The following is a 21298-nucleotide window of genomic DNA, read 5'->3' as shown; positions in this document are numbered from 1 at the left end:
ACTTTCTGCCTCCCTGGACCCCTTTCCAACTTCCCCGAATCCAGTATACAACTCCTGGGAGGTGGGGGTGCCTCCTTTCTCCAGAATTCCCCTCCTCCCTCAGCTTTCCAGCGCCCCCAACCTGCAGGGGCAGTGGGTTAGGGGACGGCGAGTGCCCAATTCCCAGCATGGCCTGGTGGGGTTGGGACCTGGGGAATGGGAACAGAGGGAGGGAGGAAGAAGGTGCTAGGGTACTAAGGGAGGTGGGGGCGGGGGGGGGGTCTAAGAGAGCATTTGCTTTATTTAATACGAAAGACAAAGGCTCTGAGGCGGCCGCGGGAGGGGGGCGGCGGCGTGGCACACGCTCCCAGCCCCCGGCTCCTGCCGGCCGGGCCGGCTCTCTGCTCTGGCGGAGTCTCTATGTGAGGAGAAGTCGGGGAAGAGGTGGGAGGTAGTGGGGCGCTGGACGTCCTTAGACTCCATTTCTGCCACCGCTGCCCGGCCCCTAGTTTGTCCTCGGCACTTAGGAATCCCCCCACCCCCACCCACAACCTCAGTCCCTCTCCCCTTTGTCCCTCTCTCCCTGCCCTCCCCCAGTCCCGGCTGCCTGGGGCGGGGCCGGCCGGGGGCGGTAGGGGGAGGGGGTAGAGGTGCCGGGCCCCCCGGTCAGCACTGCCTTTGTCGTCCCCCTCCCCCTTCCCTCCCCGCAGGTGCCGCCCGCGATCATGACTGATGGCGAGAGAAGACAGCCCTTGCAGCCGCTGGCTAGCGACGAGGTCCGGGTGCCCATCGCGTCGGTCCAGGCAGCCCAGCCTGGGGAGGAAGAGGAGGAGGATGCGGCCAGCGGCAGCAAGTCTCTCCAGGGCAGCGTGGCCTCGGGGGCGTCCTCTGCCCGGGAACGGGAGCTGGAGCGTGAGCGCGCGCCGGAGCCAGCGCCGGAACCGGAGCAGGAGCCGGAGCCCGCGACCGAGACTGAGCAAGAGCCGGAGCCGGAGCTGGGCGCAGCAGACGAGGAACAAGTCCCCTACCCAGCTCTGGCCGCCACCGTCTTCTTCTGCCTCAAGCAGACTTCGCGGCCGCGGAGCTGGTGCCTCAGACTGGTCTGTAACCCATATCCTTTCCTTCTAGTCCTTATGCCCCCTTCGGGCTACTACTACAGAAAGAGGGGCGCACAGGGTTCGGGCTGCATGGCGCGAAGTGGCCACGACATCCAAGAGGGAAGGACGGGAGATGGGCTGCCCTGCCCTCCTTTGGGGAATGCTCCAGGGGCGTAGCTGACTCCCCGACCCTCCCTGCCCCTGCCCTGCCTGGCCACCAAGATTCCCTGTTCCTTCCAGGATTTCGCATTCCGGGAGGCACCGATGGGCTTTGGGAGGTGCCTGGGAACCGTTGCAGTTGTGTGCTTTTCGTTTGTATCAGAGAAGGTGACCATTGCCGGAGGAACCCACCTGCCAGGGGAGTTTGGGAAAATTTGGTGTTTCTGTATGATTGAGGTAGTCTTGGGCCATTTAGTTAGACTTTGCTGTTTCTCAGCCTCCCGTTGCTCTGCTTGAGTTGTTAGAGACCTTGAATCCCTGGAGTATGTTGGGGAAACCTGGTCCCTTGATGCCCCTCACTATGCAAAAGTGATGTGAGTGGCAGGGCATTTATAACTCCATTCCAAAGGCATAATGGCAGCGGTGATCTCCATAGTCTACAAAAAGAGTTAGACTATCCAAGTAGGAAAAGGAGAGTTTAGTAGCTGTGGTTTCTTTCCACTTCACACCTCTCTCTAATTAGGAAACTAGAGAAATGTGTGTTTTATTCTAGAGGGATGGGTGGAGGAAAGATAACGGTTCACCCGTGCTTGATCAGGAATCAATAGAATGGACTTCTTTAACACTTACTTGGATGTCTTCAAAGTCCTTAGAGAAGGAGGAGAAGAAAGAGCAAACCACACAACAGGAGTGGAAGGGGGTTGGGGGCGGTGGGAGAAGCATTTATTTTAAAGAGTACAAAGGGAGGCAGAACTCTCTCATAAACATGTAACCGGTTTCTAAGGGGAACTTGCCTGTTTCATTTTGCAGCAAGGATGGTTCTTTGGCAGATGGGTAGGATAGGCTGTAAACCTGTTGTGGTCCAAATTGAAAATGCTTAGGACTAATTCCTGATTCACAAGGGAGGGGAGGAAGACCCCTCATTTTCCTTTCCCATCTCCCTAGCTGATTTTCTCACTAACCAAAGAGAAATGTTCTTCTTTTTCAGTAGTTGTGACAAGTAGAAAATTGAATTTCAGAGAAAATGTGAAAAAGTGGTATGCGACAATAGAATTATTTGTCATTATGACCAGGGTATCTTAAGAAATCAAGCTTTCCAAAGCTCTGGCAAATTATTTGTTAATTATGGAGAGGGGGTGGGGACTGGGACTTTGTGAAGGCATAAAGATTGAACATCAGCCTGCCCCAGTGTATATGTTGTGGATTCCCTGGGCAGTGAGCAGCAGTTGCCAGGCTCAGTGGATATTGCCAGTATCAGTTCAGGCACCCCCACCCCCACTTTTGCAGCCTTGCATTTCTGAGGCCTGGGTTTATTCAGGCAGCTGTGCCATCGTGGTTGCTAGGGGCGTTGGACGTCGCTCAGTTTTTAGTTTGCACAGAGCTGGAGTGATTTGGTGTTAAGAGCCGAAAGGCAGGGGTGAAAAAACCATCCATGTTTTCCACACTAACTTTGCCTGTCAAAGTTAGGAAGACAAGAAGAAGTAAGGATGAGCAATGTTTGTTTACATTTTCCCCGACCTTGTACATTTTGCTGTATAAATATTAAATATAGATGAGGAATCTGAGCTCCAAAAAAAGTAATAAAAACTGATGTTTCTCTTTCCTAAAATCCAAACATTGGGTGAATTGGATTCCCCTGGACCCTTCTAAACCAGCTTATCAAGATTGAAGAGGATGAATTGTTAAGATGAGGGGGGAAGGGGCTACTATGTCATACTATGTAAGAAGGGCATAGGGGAGGGGTGTGTATGTGTGTGTGTGTGTGTGTGTGTGTGTGTGTGTGTGTGTGTGTAACACACCCTAAGGGATCAAGGTGTCTAGAGGCTCAAGTAAATTTGTGTAAAATTTAGCTTTCTGTGAATGAAACTTTGCAACCATTCCCTCTACCCCTGCCTGAGACACACATATAGACCCTCTTTGAGAGGAGATGCTTCCCCACCAGCCTTCTATGTCATTGGAAAGGAAAATGGTTCAAGTGACTATGTTTGAGAATTAAGGGATAAAAAAGTCTAGGTCCCTAAACCAGTAGATTAATGTAGAAGTTGGGATTAGTCCTTCAGTTGTTAGAATGAGATCAGGACCAACGTTTAATAAATGTCTCCTCCCCATTTTTTCTCATTTGAAGGTATTTGTGAAAAACTAACGTGATCATAGGACTAGCTTGTGTCCTGCAGTTTCTCTCTCTCGACAGTCCAAGTTTCTGGCAGTTCTTTTTGTATGTGTGGGTTTGTTTTGTTTGTTCAGTTACGTCAATCTTTGCATCTGAATTTTAGTTTTCTGAAAGCTAGCCAGAGGAAAAACATTGTTTGGGGACTGAGTTAGAGATTCTAGCTAGCTTTTTTTTTTTAATATAGGAAATTGAAATAATAGCAAAGGATAATTCCTTGTACTTAGGAGGGAGGAAAGGAAGGAAGAAATGAAGGAAGGAGAGGGAAAGAAGAAAAGAAAAGAGGAAGGAAGACAGGAGGGAAGGGAAGAAGGGAAAGAAGGAGGAAAAGGGGAAGAAAGAATCTAAAGAGAGAAGGAAGGGAAAGGGGGGAAGGAGGAAAGAAAGGAGGGAAAAGAAGAAAAGGAAGAAAGAAGAGAAAGAAGAAGGGTAGAGAAGAGCAGAAGAAAAGATAGATGAAGGGAGGAAGGAAGGAAGAAAGGATTAGTTTATTTCTAGAAATATCCAAATATCCACCTAAAGTTCACCATGTGAATTGTAGTCTGAATGGATTTCACTTTTCCCTCTATGTAAGGGGAAGAAACCATGGGGGTTTAAGGGAAGATAGAGTACCCAGCAAAGCATTTCTGCAGAAGGCAAGGAACCGCACTTTCCAAAGAGATGTTTGACTGTAAGGTTCTGGATAGGAATAGAATCAGGCATAGTGGCTGGGAAATGGTAGAAACAGATTTCCATCACTAGAGAAACAAAGTTCCACCTCTAGGTTTGAATTGAATACCAGAAAAAGATAATACTTCTATGGCCTATGACAAGGGTCAAAAACTGCCTTTGTCTTCTTAAAAAATCAGTAGGGATAACACAAAACCTCAGTCTAAACTCAGTCCCATGTTGAATTTACATATTAACTTTTTGATCATTTGGAATCAAAATGGGCATTAGCTTATCTGCAGGGTTTGAGAGTATGAACTCTCCATCTCCTCAAGTCAGTTATTTTAACCTCTTGTGTATTTTCAATTGTTGTGGCTCATTCTAGTACAAATCTTAAAGGAAAATTCTGATTTTTTTCCATCCTTCTGCAATCAACACTGCCCTAATTCTACATATCCCCTTCTCCTCCAATACAATCTTTACTCCTTCTTGAAACTCAAACTACTTCTGCTAGTTAGGGCTAACTTTGTGAGATCACTAAAACTGAAGAATTATTTTGTTTCCTACTATAAATCCTGGGTCTGCCTAACTGGAGAAATATCGTTTCCTTAAGAGTGAGTACAATTTTATTTTGGTTTTCGTATGCTCACCCAACTTGTAACACAGTTCCAGGCACATAACAGGCACCTAATACTCACTTATTGAATGAATGATCTTTTTTAATGGATATCAGCCATTCCAGATGGGGGCTCTGACCTCCAACAGATGAAAGTTCCAAGTATGAGGGTTTAAGTACAGAGGTTAAAGGGGAAAAAATCTAAAAAAAGCTATTGTGCATCTGACAGGTGTAAGGAAGATCAGCTTACTGAAAAGGACTCTAAATCAGATGGATCCTAATGTATAAAGAAAGAGATTCCCTTGTAAATTCTTGGTACAGGGAATGGCCATATGTACAGGCTTGGGAGTTTACACAAGAATGATTGTGAGTATAGTTCAGTTTTACTGATTTGTTGTAAGGGGTTCTGAAGTTAAACAAGATTTAGGGAAACTTTGATCCACTTTCTAGATAGCTATAGATTCATAGGAAACAATACCGTCTTTGGAATCTTGGTTGGGCATATTGTGGGGGTGGAGGGAAGGAATCAGATAGCAGAATGGAGAGCTATGATAATCCAGTTTGTTTCTTCAGCTTACAAGTTGTAAACCAACTGTACAAATGGAGATGGCCAAAATAGCAACTGGTCCAGGATTGGGGACTGTCTCTGGATTCGAAAAGATAGACGTGTGTCAGAATGCCACATCTAGCAAGCCCAAGCTTTTTCTTGGATATGAGTAGTGTTTTCAATGGAGAAAAGGTCTGTCTTTAAATAAGTCCTTAACCTTTTCACACTCTGTTTCAAAGTAAAGACATTCTCTAGGAGATGGTGTGGCAACAAAGAACTGTAGTTATTTTGAGTGTGCTGTCAGTTTAAATAAAATCCAGTGCAAAGAAGCTTCCAAGGGGTGGGGTGGGGGGTATCCTTATTGATTTACTTTTTCTTTTTAAAAATATAATTGCGATAGAACTTTTTTGGTAGTACTGTTGCTCCTACACAGGCCTATTTATAGAGGGAGGTGGGTGGGATTTTGTGTACTGTAGCCTGTTAGGCTGGGTTATGTGAGCTCGGTTGTGGCTCAAGTTTGCTGTCTCTGGGTTTTGCACAGAATGCAGCCAGGGACAGTTATAAGTCAGGGAAGGACTCTTATTAAAGGTACTCTTCATTTCTGGTGATGTCACAGGCAGAGAGGTTGGTACAGCCCTGGAGGCAATCCATGCCAGGAACCCTCATTGGACTGTGGTCCCAGACAAACCAGTAGAGGGGGTGGGTGAGGGTGCTTGTGATCTTCGGGTAGAGGACAGCCAGGGTGATGAGTAGGAGTCTATCCACCTGCAAATAAAAATGAGAGAAAGGCATTTGGTCTATCATTAGAAAGTGATCTAAGGAACTGAACTCTGTTGGAACCAAAAAATTCTGTCTTAATACAATAGGTACATCCTGAAGAAGAGAGCACATGCTGGATTTTGCCATATAAGCACCCTAGTGAGACAAGAGATTTGAACACTTTGTGTAAATAGCAATTAAATCTATTCTGTGTATTAGTTCAGCTTCAAAGTAACACTAAGCTTTAGTCTCAACTCTTTTTCTACACTAAGGCCTAACTCTAATCCTCATCCTAACCTTCATGATAGTAAATCACATTTACAGGGGATAATAGTGTAGTTGTGAGGCAAACATTTTGTAAATTCTCTTTAACCTTCATGGCTGTTGTTCAATCATTTTAGACAGTATAACCCCATTTGGGGTTTTCTTGGCAAAGATACTGGAGTGGTTTGCCATTTCCTTCTCCAGCTCATTTTACAAATGAGAAAACTGAGACCAGCAGGGTTAAGTGAATTGACCAGGGTCACACAGTTAGTGAGTGTCTAAGTCTGGATTTGAACTCAATTCTTTTTGACTCTAGACCTAGTTCTCTATCCACTGAACCATCTACTTTCCCTAACCTTAATCCAAACCTGTATCTTAACTTTAACCTGATTTTCATTTTAAGTTTAATGCTGTACAAATGAGGAGGGTTCAAGTCCATAGAAAGAGATGTGATCGCCTACCATTCAAATCTTATTCAGCAAGACTGTGGGAGTTCCAGTCTCACTTTACCCTACTCTATAGAGTTGAGGTTGAATTTGCTTTGGGTGATTCTGAATGTGGCGCTCCACATTGCTTAACTTCTTAGCCTCATTCATTCATTCATTCATTCATTCATTCACTCATTGGACAACTATTGATTAAGTGTGTACCGTTCCCAGCATTATGCCAGGCATTGGGGATGGAAAGACAAAAGTGAAAGGTTCTGTCTCCCAGGAAACAGATGATGTTAAGGATCATTCTTGACTACTTAGTAGTTGATAACTGCTTTGAAAGGCAGTGAATTCTCATGAAAACAAACAAAAAAAATTTTAAAGCCTTCAAGAGGATGTCCATAGGTTAGGAATGTCATAGTAGAGATTCTTCCTTCAGGTTGATATTGGATTAGAAAATGGCAATGCTCCCTTCTTCTGTTGGGTCACTGCTGCAGTTCAAAAAGAGTCATTTATAAGGAAAGCGTTTGTTTCTGATATCCCATAGCCTGATTACAGCATTGTCCCCGAGGCCCTGAAAGTGATGCTACTTCTTTACAAAGTACCAAATTCTGCTTAAGCCGAGTTCAGGATGGGCTATTCTTCAGTGAATAGTGAATTCAGAGGGCAAGGAGATCAGAAAGGACAAACTGTGAAAAAGTACTTACTGGTATTTATTATTGGGGGCAACTAAGTGGCACCATGGATAGAGTGCTGGCCCTGGAGTCAGGAAGACCTGAATTCAAATTCAAATTCTGGCTCAGATGTAATTGCTATGTGATGCTGGGCAAGTCATTTAGCCCTATTTGCCTCAGTTTCCTCATTTGTAAAATTAACTGGAGAAGAAAATGACAAACTACTCTATTATCTTTGCCAAGAAAACCCCAAATGGGACTGTGAAGGGTCAGACAAACCTGAACAACAACAACAAACTTATCATTAATATCAAATTAGAAGATTTTCATTTTTGTCTCATGTCTGGTTGAAGAAGACTGATTTAGGTATCCCATGGATGCAATCTACTCAACTGAGGAGTACATTTGGATTGGACTCTGATGTGAAAGTTCCTTTTGAAAGTGAGTAGTGGAAACCCACCTGTAAAAAATAAAAAAGGTGGGGTGTGGGGGTGGGGAATGGACTTGGTCTTCAAGCTCTCTACTAACTGCAGTTCTAGTTCTAAAAATTAGCTTAAAAATAATATATTCTAGGGAGTCATAGATTGCTAGAACCAGAAGGAATCTTAGAGATCATTTTGTCCAACCCTTACATTTAACTGAAAAGGAAATTGAGTCACAGAGAGAGGAAATAATTGGCTCAACATCACCAAATGAATTAGTGACAGAATTACAACTTGAATTTTGAGTTAATCATCACTGAGGCTGGACAATAATCTATCAGGAATATTCCAGAGTTGAAACCAATTTAAGTTAGTAGGAATTGGACTAGGAAACCTGAGGTCACTTCCAATTTTCAGATTCTATGACTCTAAAGCCAGTGTATTGTTGTGGATAGAGCGCCGGGCTTAGGAAAACATGAATTTTGATCTTGCCTCTGATGATTTCTGTACGTGGGACCATGTGCAATTTATTTTACCTTCCTTGGCCTCCATTTCCTCATCTATAAAATGAAGGCTCTGGACTAGATGATATTTAAGGTATTTTTAATCTTGAAATCTTTAAGATCTCAGGGGAGATACCTGCTTTTTGAAGAAGGTTCCTCTGAATAGGCCTCCTAGTAATTTACCTCCCCCAGGGGGCTCTGAAGTAGCTTAGTCTGGAGCGATGGTTTGTATCCATCCCTCCTCCTAGGATCTATAGTGGCACCCTCAGTGATAAGCAAAGGGGAACTGAGTCTAATAAATGGCTCCTCTTTATTTCTTCTGATTAGAAAAAAAAAAAAAGAAATTGGTTACAAAGGAGTTTGTGATCATTTGTTGCTCTGAAACCATGGACTGTAATCTTGATTTTGCCTAATCTTTGTCAGCCAACATAACAAAGGAGAAGAAGGATACAGTGGCTAAAACTGCTAATGGATTTGAATGCAATTGCTGAAAATGCCAGTCTTTTGGTCAAATTAGTCTGTGCATCATCAGTGCACAGATTGGTGATCATCTTTAGGGGAGGAGGAAAGCAGGACTAGTCTTCTACGGAAGAAGAGAATTGTTCTCTACTCTGGCCTGACTTCAGGGATACTTTTCAATATTATCACCAATGATGACTGGAATTCTGTCATTAACAATTTAGACCTTCCCTTTAAAAGATGCCCTCTCTAGGTTGCCCTTTTATTTAAAAAAGGCATTTTATTGAGATATTTTGTTTTCATATTACCTTCACTTCTGAATATATCCTTCTCCTAATCCCTTACTCAGCCAGGTGATGCAGGGCGTAAAATCCTGAACCTGGAATCAGGAAGATCTGAGTTCAAATACAGCCTCAGACACTTACTAGCTATGTGACCTTGGGAAAGGCACTTAACCTATTTGCCCCAGGATCCTCATCTATAAAATGAGGAAAATGACAAATTTGATTATTGATTATTAATTAATAAGCTACTATTATTGCTTGATCAGATTTTGAAGAGATAGTTCCTGCTATTAATATATTTAGTAGCTCAGTTAAATCCACTCTAATACATAAAAGCAATGGTAGGCAAATCTTTTAAGCTATAATATACTCATGTAAAGAGGTAATTGTATTCATCTTTTTGATGTAAGAATAGATATCAAAGTGACCGTGCATCAAAATCCCCTGAACTCTTCTGCAGTCAACAATTCTTCCTTTCTACCCTTTTGAAACTCTTTGTTAGTTTGTTAGCTGATGACCCTTCCCTTCTGAAATGTCCTCCTTTCCTTTGCTTCTTTACAAGCCAACCGCACACTACAAACTCCACCGCCAGGGCAGTGGAGATTTCTTATTCCACTGAGGCTTTAGATCCTTTTTGCCAGAAGACTCTCAAAACCACTTATCAAAACAACATAACTACATGGTGGACATATGCTCTAATCCAATCCAATGTTGGGACAGTCAGTAGCCTTTCTTGGACATCCCTGAATCTCCCTTGAATAGCCCATTCCTCAATTTGTTTTTGTGGTTTTGATGTAACTCCCCAGCTTTGTTCTTCTCTCTTCCCCTATAAAAATCATGTTGATGCTGCTGCTCAGGGTCTCTGACCAAACTGGTTTGTCTGTAGGCCCACTGACTTTGAATAATTTGTGCCCTTCACATTAAAGCCAATGTACTCAGAAGTTTTGTCCTCCCTTTTTTTTTTCTTTACAATAACAATAGCACCTACCTCTCAGGATTGTTGTGAAGATCAAATAGGATAATATCTGTAAAGTGCTTAGCACTGTGTCTGGCACATAGTAAGTGCTATATAAATGTTAGCTATTATTAACGTTGTTGTTGCAACAAGAAACAAAAAGAAAAAGAAGCATAACCACCCATAGGCTTCTTATGTTTTGGGATGGATTTGATTATCAGTGTCTTTCCTTATTGAGCAGAGGCACTGAGAGTGGGATCACATAAGGAGGAGTACATTAAGGAGCTGGAATGGGTCTAGGAGGGCAAAGTGACCTAAAGCCATGTCCTGGGAGGAAAGATTTTGGGAATTTGGGAAGTTTACCTGAGGAAGAGTGGACAGAAGGTTTAGATCGCTGATCAGCATGGTACAGTAGAAATCATACTTGATTTGGAACCAGAGGACCAGACTTACATGTGTGCCTTTGGGCAGGTCAGCTGCCTGATTCTCAGTTTCTCATTTGTAAAATAAGGGGAAAGGAGGATTATCTTGGCTCTATATCCATGATTCTATTACATTCAAATATCTGAAGGTCATTTTCACATGAGAAGAATTTGATTCTTTTGGCATCCAGGATGAGAATATGGATGGAGAATTAGGATCCAATGTATAGATATTTTTGTTGTTCATTTGTTTCCATTGGGTATGACTCTTCATGACCCCATTGGGAGTTTTCTTGGCAAAGATATTGGAGGGGCAGCTGGGTAGCTCAGTGGAGTGAGAGTCAGGCCTAGAGACAGGAGGTCCTGGTTCAAACCTGGCCTCAGCCACTTCCTAGTTGTGTGACCCTGGGCAAGTCACTTGACCCCCATTGCCCACCCTTACCAATCTTCCACCTATGAGACAATACACCGAAGTACAAGGGTTTAAAAAAAAGATATTGGAGTGGTTTGCTGTTTTCTTCTCCAGTTCTTCTCCTACAGATGAGGAAATTGAGTCTAGCAGGGTCAAGTGACTTGTCCAGGATCACACAGCTAGTAAGTATTTGAAGCCCCATGCCATTTCCACTGTGCCACCTACCTGCCCCAGCTTTGGCTCTCAGTAAGAGGTAAATGGTTAGGGGAGCTTCCTATTAGCTCTGTCCAATAGTTGAACAGAGCATATTGTGAGCCAGTGAGCTCCTCATCTCTAGAGATATTTGAATAGAAGCTAGAGGATCACCTGTTGGAAGTATTGTGGAGGAAACTTCTGCCTTGCTTGTGAGATTGGGCTAAATGATCACTAAAAAATCTTCTCAGCTCCAAGAATCCCAACTTCTGGGATCTGTAATTCTAAGGTGAGATCGAAGCCCTGTATCCATTTATTCCTCTGTATCTCTGTGGCTTTAGACTAGGGATTGGCAGCCCTTTGAGAGGAAGGAACATGCCAAACAATGGACCACATGCATTTTTGGCATGTTAGGATCTATTTGGGAGTGATGAGCCAAGGGATCACTGATGGCATCAAGAGAAGGATTCCTGGACCAGGCAACAGGGAATTGGATCCAGGACCACTGCTTTGAATCCTAAGGAGAACATTTGGGCGTGGGGGTCAGCCTGCAGACTTATGAATCAAGAAAGCCTGAGCTTCTGCTGACTAATCTGTGAGTGGGATGGGAGTCTAAGCCAGATGCTGAATCCTCCTGGCAGCAGAGAGGTGGTCTTTGTTGTGAGGCCTGTTCCATATGCCAAGAAACTTGACCTGTATGCTACAGGTTGCCAACCCCTAGTTCAAGGAAGTTCATTTATCTGAGCGCCCTTCTGCCTGTGTGTACACATGGAGTTTATTTGTTCTGTCTAGGAGCTCCTTTCCAGAGATGCCTTTTGCTTGCCTTTGTGTGGTCAGGGTTAAAAACTGACCCAACTAAATTCTGCCTTAGGGTAGGACAACATTCCATTCCATTTGTTTCAATTCATTCTTTCATTCATTCAAAAACAACAAGCCAGTTGTGCCAAGCACATATTGGGCACCAAGGAAAGCATAGCTTATTAAGATAGTTTCCCTGCCTTCGTGCAGTTTATAGTTTAATAGGATGATAAGCCACAAGTACCTGTGATGATAATTCATGGTATTATAAAAGTATATTAGAAAGGTAGAAGACAAAGGGAGGTAATTCCCCACAAGAGGAATCCAACCAGGGAAATGTGGGGTAGTGATGTGTCATGGATTTGGAGTTTGAAGACCTGGGTTAACAGTGTGACCTTAGGTAACTCGTCCCTTCCTCAAGTCCTTCCTTTGTAAAATGAATAGGTTGGGTGTGATGCCTTCTAAGATCCTTTCTAGCAATAACATTTTGTGATTCCACAATGTGAACCAGGTGGGAAATGTTTCTTCCTGTTTTTAAAGAAAGTAAAGTCCTTTGCTTTGACTCCTGTCCTTAGTAAATGAAAGTGTTTACTGAACTTGGCTCCTTGTTGTGTTGTGAGACTTTGGAGATTTACCCAGACTTCTGAAGTATAGACATATTTTCATGTACTGAGTACAGCAATCAGGCCCGAAAGCTGTTTTTAAACAAACGATTTTTAGCTTTGCTATAGTCAGTAAAATAGCTTCCCTTTGATGATGGGGAAGAGGATAAGAGGCAGTGGCCAAGGGAAGGAAATTGCCTGGTTCATCCTACCTGTCTTTGGGACATTTCTCTTTCAAGTGCAAATCTTTCTTGGTCCTACCCAATGTATGCCTGTATCTGTGCTCTATTTTCAAGGGGTAGGGGAAAAGAAGAACTCCTGGGCCTACCTTTAAGTAGTTTACCTGGAAGTTTGGAGTACTTATCTCTAGCAAGCCTTCAATTTGCCCCAGAATAAATACTTCTAAAATCTATAGCAGAGGTTCTCAAATTTGGAGGATTCAGGACTCTATTATATTCTTAAAATTATTGAAGACTTCAAAAGTTTTTATGTAGGTTTATAATATATATGTATATATATCATTATTAGTCATATTAGAAATTAAAACTAATCATTTAAAGAATATTAACTCATTTAAACAATAATAATAAACTCATTACACATTACGTAAATACCTATTTTTACAAAATTTCTCCAAAACAAAAAAAAATCACTTCTGAGAGTGCCATTGTTTTACATATTTTTGCCAATCTCTTTAATGTCCGGGTTAATAGAAGACAACTGGATTCTCATATCTGCTTCTGCATTCAATCTTTTGTGACATGTTGTTTTGGTTGAAATACATGAAGAAAATAGAGCCTCTTACACATTTAGTTAGAAACAAATAGTATCTCAGTAGTATTTTGAAAATAGTTTTAATCTTTAGAATCCCCTGAAGGGGTGGCTAGACTAGTCATATTTGAGGACCATTGATCTTAAGGATTTAGTTCAATATATTTGAATAATTCTCAAAGTTTTGAGAATTCAGCCATATAGATTGGCCATTTCCTTTAGGGGATGTAGCATGGAGGTGTAGAGCCTCTGGGATGGTGATAGTGAGCTTTTCACCAACATTCTATAGGTTTTCCCAAGGACAAGTAACTAGGGCTATGTCTTAAGGGTTAGGGTTGTCTGTCAGTAGTTCATGTACTCAGAGGCCTTGAGGTCAGGGAGGTGACTTACCAGTGGGTTCCCTAAAGCAACTAAGTCAGGATTTGCCCTGCTCAGTGGCCTGGCTTTTGGATTTCACTTTTATATTTTTTTTCCTCTACCTAAAAAGAAGCATTTGTATATTTGTCTACTGTTTTGTATTCTGGATCCCTGGAGGGGAGGCAAAATTTGGTGTGAAAATGCAAAATCTTCCTTTCACTGGATAAGTTTCTTTAAAAACTTTAGAAATAATAGACACATTAATGGCCCTGGAAGCCCCTAGGATTGTGACTGCCCTTCAAGTCCAAAGCACACAGACATACTTTTTCATTCAGAAGATTTATTAATTTTTGTATTTTAGATTCTTAGAAGCATGAAATTCCAGACTTGGAAAGAAGCTTATAAGTCATCTAATCCAATCAGTAGCTGAAGCCCCTTCTACAATATTCCTCTGTTTCATTCAGCCTCTGCTTAAACACTTCTAGTGACAGGAAACCCACTACCATTTTGATGTTGGACCCTACTAATTGTTGGCTGGGAGCAGCTAGGTGGCACAGTGGACAAAGTGCCAGCCCTGAAGTCAGGAAGACACATCTTCCTGAGGGCAAATCTGGCCTCAGACACTTAATAACTATGTAACCCTAGGTAAGTCACTTAACTCTGTGTTGGCCTCAGTTTTTGCATCTGTAAAATGAGCTAGAGAAGGGAATTGCAAACCCTCCAAATTTACCAAGAAAACCCCAAGTAGAGTCATGAAGAGTAGAAGAGGATTGAAATGCCTGGACAACAAAATTGAGGGAAATGGCAATGATCTGAATTTTCTCACCACCACTTATTAATTCTAGCTCTCCTTTTTCCACAAGACACAGCCCTGGAAGTCATGAGATAATGGAAAGAGGCTCTGGGGTCAGAGGATTTGGAATTCAAATCCCACCTCTGAGTCTTACTAATCAATATGGAGCAAGTCGCTGAACCTCTCTGGGCCTCAGTTTCCTCACCTGGAATTTTCTCTTCTTATCTCCTCATGACAGTTGGCATCAGGTATCTGAAAGGATTGTAGGATCAGAGAGTCAACAGGCAGATCAGCAGGTGCTCACCTGCCCGCCTCTGAAGCAGGTTACATTTGAATAATAGTCAGTGAATCAACAAGCATTTATTAAGCCCCTATGTGCCAGGCACTGAGTGTTTGCTAAGCCCTGGGTATACAAAAAAAGAAGTGGGGAATTCCCTGCTCTCTAGGGTCTTACAGCCTAATGAGGGACACAATATGCAAACAATTTTGTACAAACAAAATCCATACAGGATAAACTGAAAATAATTACCAGAGGGAAAGGACTAAAATTAAGGGAGTCTGGAAAAGGCTTCCTATGGAAGGTAAAACTTTGGCTAAGACCTGAAGAAAGTCAAGACCAAGAGATGAAGAGGGAGAGGCACCTAGGTGACTCAGTGGATAGAGAGCCAGACCTGGCAACAGGAGGTCCTGGATTCAAATCTGATCTCAGACACTTCCTAGCTGTGTGACCCTGGGCAAGTCCCTTAACCTCAACTGCCTAGCCCTTACTGCTCTTCTGCCTTAGAACCAATACTCACTATTGATTTTCACAAAGACAGTAAAGGGAGAGAGACAGAGACAGAGATAGAGAGAGAGGCAAAAAGGGAGATGAAGAAGAGGGAAGGAGAGAAGAGAGAGGGAGGGAGGAAAGAGGGAGGAAGGAGGGAAGAAAGAGAGGAAGGGAGTGAGGAAGGAGAGAGAGAGAGAGAGAGAGAGAGAGAGAGAGAGAGAGAGAGAGAGAATAGGATAGGATAGGATAGGATAGGATAGGATAGGATAGGATAGGATAGGATGCAGCAAGTAAAAATGCTCAGGAAATGGAAAATCTTATTCAAGGAATAGCAAGACTAGAGATATTGAATCACAGAGTAGATTGTGGAGAATAAGGTGAAAGAATGGAAAGGTGGATGGTGGAGGGGGAATAGCAGGTTATCAAACCTTTTCATTGCCAGAGGATTTTCTATTTGATCATGGTAGTGATGGGGAGCCAGTGGAACTTATTGAATGGAGGATAGAATGCTCATCTGACTAGGCTCTAAGAAGATGACTGAGAGCTAAGTGGAGATCTAGAGTATCTGCTGCACCAAGACTGCTCTTTTCTAAACTAAACCCCCTCCATTTTGTGTCCTAGAATTCCCAAGTACGGCCTCCCTCTTCTGCATGTACTCTTGTTTCTCAATACTCTTCCTCAAGTGTGGTGCCCAAAACTGAACACATGACTCCATATATAGTGAGGGGATCAGGGCAGAGGACACCAGGACTACCACCTCCTTAGTTCTAAACTTGGTTCTTCTACCAATGCAGTCCAACATTCCACAGTTTTTTAAACTGTTACCTCATATTTTGACGGATAGGGAGCTTGGAATCCACTGAAATCCTTGGATCTTTTTTTTTTCTCCCATGAAAAGCTTGACCACCTTTCTCCCATCCTGTACATGTGCAGTTGTTTTTTTTGAGCTTGCATTAGACCAAGCATTCACTGCCACTACATTGCAAAGTGGATGTTAGATAATAAGGTCAATCAGGACTGAGCCAGCTGTTGGGGAGCACTTAACAAAGAACACACAGCTGTTCTCCCCAAGACAAAATTCCAGAACGCCAAAGAAATCATTGACAATTAAGAAACCAGGTCAGAATTTTACTAGAAAAAGCAAAGAGGAAATTTTTTCTGATTATTTTTTCTTCTGGTATTCACTCAGAACTCTTCAGCCCTACTATATACACGTACTCTTTAGTCATGAGAATGAAAACACATACATTGTTGAAGTCCTGGTATCTTTTTTTTTTTTGAGTAAATGTGAAAACCTGCTTTACTTGTTATTGTTGGATGTGCTGAAGTTTGTCTCTATAATTCCTTAAAAGGACAAAAAGAATGGTATGTGTATTAGCTGAAAACCTGGGAGCCCACAGTCATGCAAAAGATTGAATCACTCGTAGTACTGACTCCACAGGAAACTCACTGGCTATAGAAATGGAAGCAAAACAAGCACTCAGCAAATTAGAATTGGAAGGGACTTTTGATGCTGGCTGGTCTAACCATCTCATCTTAAAGTTGAGTAAACTGAGGCCTAGAGAGGTGCACTCATTTGCCTAAGGTCACTTAGGTAGTAAGTGGCAGTTATCATTTGAACCCAGATCCTGATGCCAAATTCAAACCAAATTCAAATCATTTCTCCAATAAAGATTACATCCAAGAAAGGACTAGAGAAAAAAAATTGGCTAAAAATTACATTGAAATTAAATAACTTTCTTCTAAAGAATGAATAAGTCAAAGAATAAGTTGTTTCCCCAGATTTTTTTTCTTCAGCACAATGAAGAAAATATTCCCACGTAGGAGTAGGGGAACAAGCATTTATTAAATGCCTACTATATACAGGGCACTGTGCTAAGCATTTTAGAAATATTTTCTCATTTAATCCTCACAGCAGCTTATGAGGTATATGCTATTATTTTTTTTTTTAGGATTTTTTTTTAATAAACCCTTGTACTTCGGTGTATTGTCTCATAGGTGGAAGATTGGTAAGGGTGGGCAATGGGGGTCAAGTGACTTGCCCAGGGTCACACAGCTGGGAAGTGGCTGAGGCCGGGTTTGAACCTAGGACCTCCTGTCTCTAGGCCTGACTCTCACTCCACTGAGCTACCCAGCTGCCCCCAGTATATGCTATTATTAACCCCATTTTACAGCTGAGGAAACAGGCAGACAGAAGTCAAGTAACTTGCTTAAAGTCACATAGTTTCTGCAATAGAATTTTAACTCGTCTTCCAGAGTCCAGACCCAGCACCAGCTTTGAGCACTTCTACATTCATAGCATTTGCCCAGAGAGGCAGTTTGATGTCTTAAAGGAGTTAGAAAGACCTGAATTCAAGTTCTGCTGCTGTTGCATACTAGCTGGGTTACCCCTAGACAAGATACTTAAGGTCTTTAATGCCTGAGACAAGTATACATTGCAGAATAATTGCTAACCTGCATTTTTGTAGAAGTTTTCCTCCCTGGAAGTTCCTTACACAGATAAGACCAGAGGTCTGGACCCCCAACCCAAGGTCCCTCTGATTAAAACGTTTTAAAAGCAACAACCAAACCCTTTCACATATCAGGACAAGGCAAGATTTTAATGTTACCTATAAAGAGCTTCCCACACATTCAGCTTTTAGATTCTTGTAGTTAAAGCGAAAGGTCTAGCGGCTACAGTAACAATGGGTGAGGGCTTCCCTTTGTTTCTGTAGCTGCATCACTGGGGATGGGGAAGCATGGATGCTCTTGTAGAGGAGCAAGAACTTTAGATTCAGAATTGGAACCCTTCAGTTCAGATTCCAGCTCTGCCACTTAAGAGCTGTATGACCTTGTCCAGGCCTCAGTTTCCTTCTCTGTAAAATGGCACAATTAGACTAGATTGAAGGCTTTTTCCAGCTCTCATCCAGGCTCCTTGGTTACTCCCTACTGGCAGACGAAGGGTACCATCCTATAGAATCTGTCACAAACTCAATTTAATTTGACAGAAATTCATAAAATACTGATATTAGAAAAGATTCAAGAATGAAAAGGGGCTCACACTTCACCCTCAGCTTGCTTATTGTAGTCCTATAGGGCACAGAGACATAGGCACAAATAAATCAAATAGAGGGGGCAGCTAGGCAGTACAATGGACAGAGAGAGTCAGGCCTGGAGATGGGAGGCCCTGCATTCAAATATCACCTCAAACACGTCTTAGCTGTGTGACCCTGGGCAAGTCACTCAACCTCCCGTTGCCTAGCCCTTAGGCTCTTCTGTCTTGGAACTGATGCTAAGACAGAAAATAAGGGTTAATAAATAAATCAGATACAGATCAGAATGTGGCAAATTCATGGGAAAGATTTTTTAAGCCAAAAAACAGCATGAGACCATAGAGAACTAATTAGGGAGAATTTCATGGAGGAGATTGCTCCCTGAATTGGGTTTCTATAAGAGAAAGGATTTCAACTGGCTGACATAGTGAGAGAGCATTGGCATTGGTGTAGACCAGGGATGGGCAAACTTTTTAAAGAGGGGGCCAAAGGAAAGAAAAAAAAAACTTTAGGCGGGCCAATAAAATTTTATTTAAAAGTAACAATGATACATTTTTAAAAATTCTTGTAATTTTTGTGATACTAAGCCCTACTAATGACTGAAAGATTATGAAGGAGAAGGGCCACATCTTGCCCGCAGGTCATAGATTGCCCATCACTGGTGTAGACAAAAGCAGAGACCAGAGAAGACAGAATAGTAACAAGGAATGAGGGGTGGGCCAGTTTGATAGGAGAATAACCTGATTAGAGGAGAATGGAGGAGACTGAAAGAATGATTTGAAGTCAGACTAGGGAGGCTTTGAATGGCAGGAGTTTATAGTTTATTGTATTTACATTTCTAAACCCTTACTTTCTGTCTTAGTAACAACTCTAAGGCAGCAAGGCAAGGGCTAAGCAATTGTGGGGTGGGTAAGTGACTTGCCTATGGGTGCACAGCTAGGAATTGTCTGAGGCCAGATTTGAACCCAGGACCTATCCCCTGATCCCCCTAACTGCCCTAAGTTTGGGTCTTCTTCAGCAAGTGATGAGGAACTTACTAAAGGTTTTTGAGCAACAGAGCTTTGCTAAAATAGTGATTAATTAGAAAGCTTAATCAGACAACGTATACAAGATGGAATAGAAGGGTGGTGAGAGATGATTGAATGGTCCAGACAGTTTGGAAGAGTGCTGCCAGCTTCTCTCTTTGGTCTGGAGAGAACTGAGATGTCTCCAAGGTTCCCACCTGTTTTCAAACACCTCAGGAAAAAAAGTGGCCTTGGGTTACTTACATTCTTGGGCTAACTCCCATCCGCCTGCTGGACCCTGGCAATCTCTTTCCTGGGTTTCTTGGTATTTCTTCCTTGTAAATAGATTGAGGAAGCAGCTGTGGGCAGCTTTCTGCATTCATCCCAGAGACTTCTGGCATGCAGAAGAATACCTGGCTTTGGCTGCGCTTTCACAAAGGGTTTTGATTAACGACCACGGGAATGGCATAGAATGTGGGTTCACCTTACACTTGTGGGCTTATAAGCTCCTCTTTCCTCCCTGTAGATGGTTATTCTGGGTCCCAGAGGATGGGTAATTTATGATGCTGAATCTTTCCAGCAGCTAAAGCTGGTCAGAGAATGAGATCCCAAGGAAAAGGCAGGAACTTAGCTGAGTCCCTATTAGTTATAGATATCAAGGTGGAAACTTCCTATGCAAAATGGGCAAAGTTTACAAGATTTGGTTCCAACCCAATTTCTTATACGTCTTCTCTAAGTCCAGGACAGGGGAGAAGGAGAAGAGTCCTACTAATGGATTGATTAGGGCAGGGAAAATCTTATAGTCATACCTCTTCTTCTTCTTGATCCTCAGCCCCTAAGATGGCCAGACTAACAGGTCAGAGGCAAGGGAGGGATAGGACACAACAGAAGGCAGGGATGGCTGTGGTTCAAAGGAGTCCAGATTTAAACCTAGAAAGGTCTTAGAATTCAGCTAGTCTGATTACATCACTCTACAGACAACAACAACAATAATAATTAGCAAAGTACTTTCCATTTGTATCTTATTTGATTCTATCAACAACCCTGTGCCACTCTGATGTTTCAGTCATGTCTGACTTTTTGTGATCCCTTTTGGGGTTTTCTTGGCAAAGATACCAGACTGGTTTGCTGCTTCCTCCTCTAACTCATTTTACAGATAAGGAAACTGAGGCAAACAGGGTTAAGTGATTTACCCTGGGTCACACAGCTAGTAAGTATCAGAGGCCAGATTTGAACTTGGGTCTTCCTGACTCCAAGCATGGTAATCTTATCCATTGCATCATCTAACTGCCCCAAGTGCAATCCTGGGCAAGTCACTTAACTGCTGTCTGCCTCAGTTTCCTCAACTGTAAAACGAGAATCATAATAGTATCTACCCCCCCCCAGGTTTGTTGTGAGGATCAAATGAGATAATTATAAAATACTTAGCATAGTGTCTGGTACATAGCAGTTGCTATATAAAATACTACCACTACTACTACCACTACCACTCTTACTACCAACTACTCCAATATCTCTATCAAGAAAACCCCAAAAGAGGTCACAAAGAGTCAGACACAACTGGAAACAGCTAAGCAACACCACCACCAAAGAACTAATGAATTAGTTTGCTGCCCCCCTCCAGTGTGACCAGCATTGTGCAGTGCTGGGCATGATGGGTAGCAATCATGTCTCTGCCTTAATGTATTAATATGTAACCTCTTAACTGTGAGTGGCTCTGTGCTCTGCCCTACGTACAGAGACTTCCTTTGATTGCCCAAGGGGAGCTGATACTCTAAGCTAGGGATCTCCAAGTCAAGCTTTTGTTTGTTCTAAGTCGATAGCACTCATCTATTTGTACTTTTGCTATCTAAATCTTTGTTTCTCTTCATAAAGATTGTGTACCCAATTATACATTCATCTGAACAAATAATAGCCAACATTTATAAAGGACTTTACAGTTTGCCAAGTGCTTTGCATACATTATCTCATTTGAGCCTCACAACAACTCTAGACAGATAGGTGCTTCAATATCACCATTTTACAGATGAGGAAACTAAATCCAAGATGCCTAAGTGACTTTGCCTCTGCTCACATGAATAGTAAGTGTCAGAGATGGGTTTTGAACCTGAGGCTTCCTGTGTTTAGATTCAACACATTGTAAAATACAACACACTACCTTGACGAGGATTTGTAATATGAC

General features: G+C 42.4%; 1 protein-coding gene across 1 annotated transcript in view; it reads left to right on the top strand.

The window, feature by feature from the left end:
* The first annotated feature begins 704 nt into the window (after positions 1-704).
* CACNA1H (calcium voltage-gated channel subunit alpha1 H) overlaps positions 705-21298 on the top strand; it is a 412463-nt gene continuing 391869 nt past the window's right edge. The window contains exon 1 of the mRNA XM_044677620.1: positions 705-1090. Within this exon, the coding sequence (XP_044533555.1) occupies positions 705-1090 (386 nt within the window). The remainder of the gene's footprint in view (positions 1091-21298) is intronic.

This window comes from Gracilinanus agilis, chromosome 1, assembly GCF_016433145.1.
Source record: "Gracilinanus agilis isolate LMUSP501 chromosome 1, AgileGrace, whole genome shotgun sequence".
NCBI lineage: Eukaryota > Metazoa > Chordata > Mammalia > Didelphimorphia > Didelphidae > Gracilinanus > Gracilinanus agilis.
Note: the sequence above shows the minus strand (reverse complement) of the source record. Positions and strands in the feature narration are given on the sequence as shown.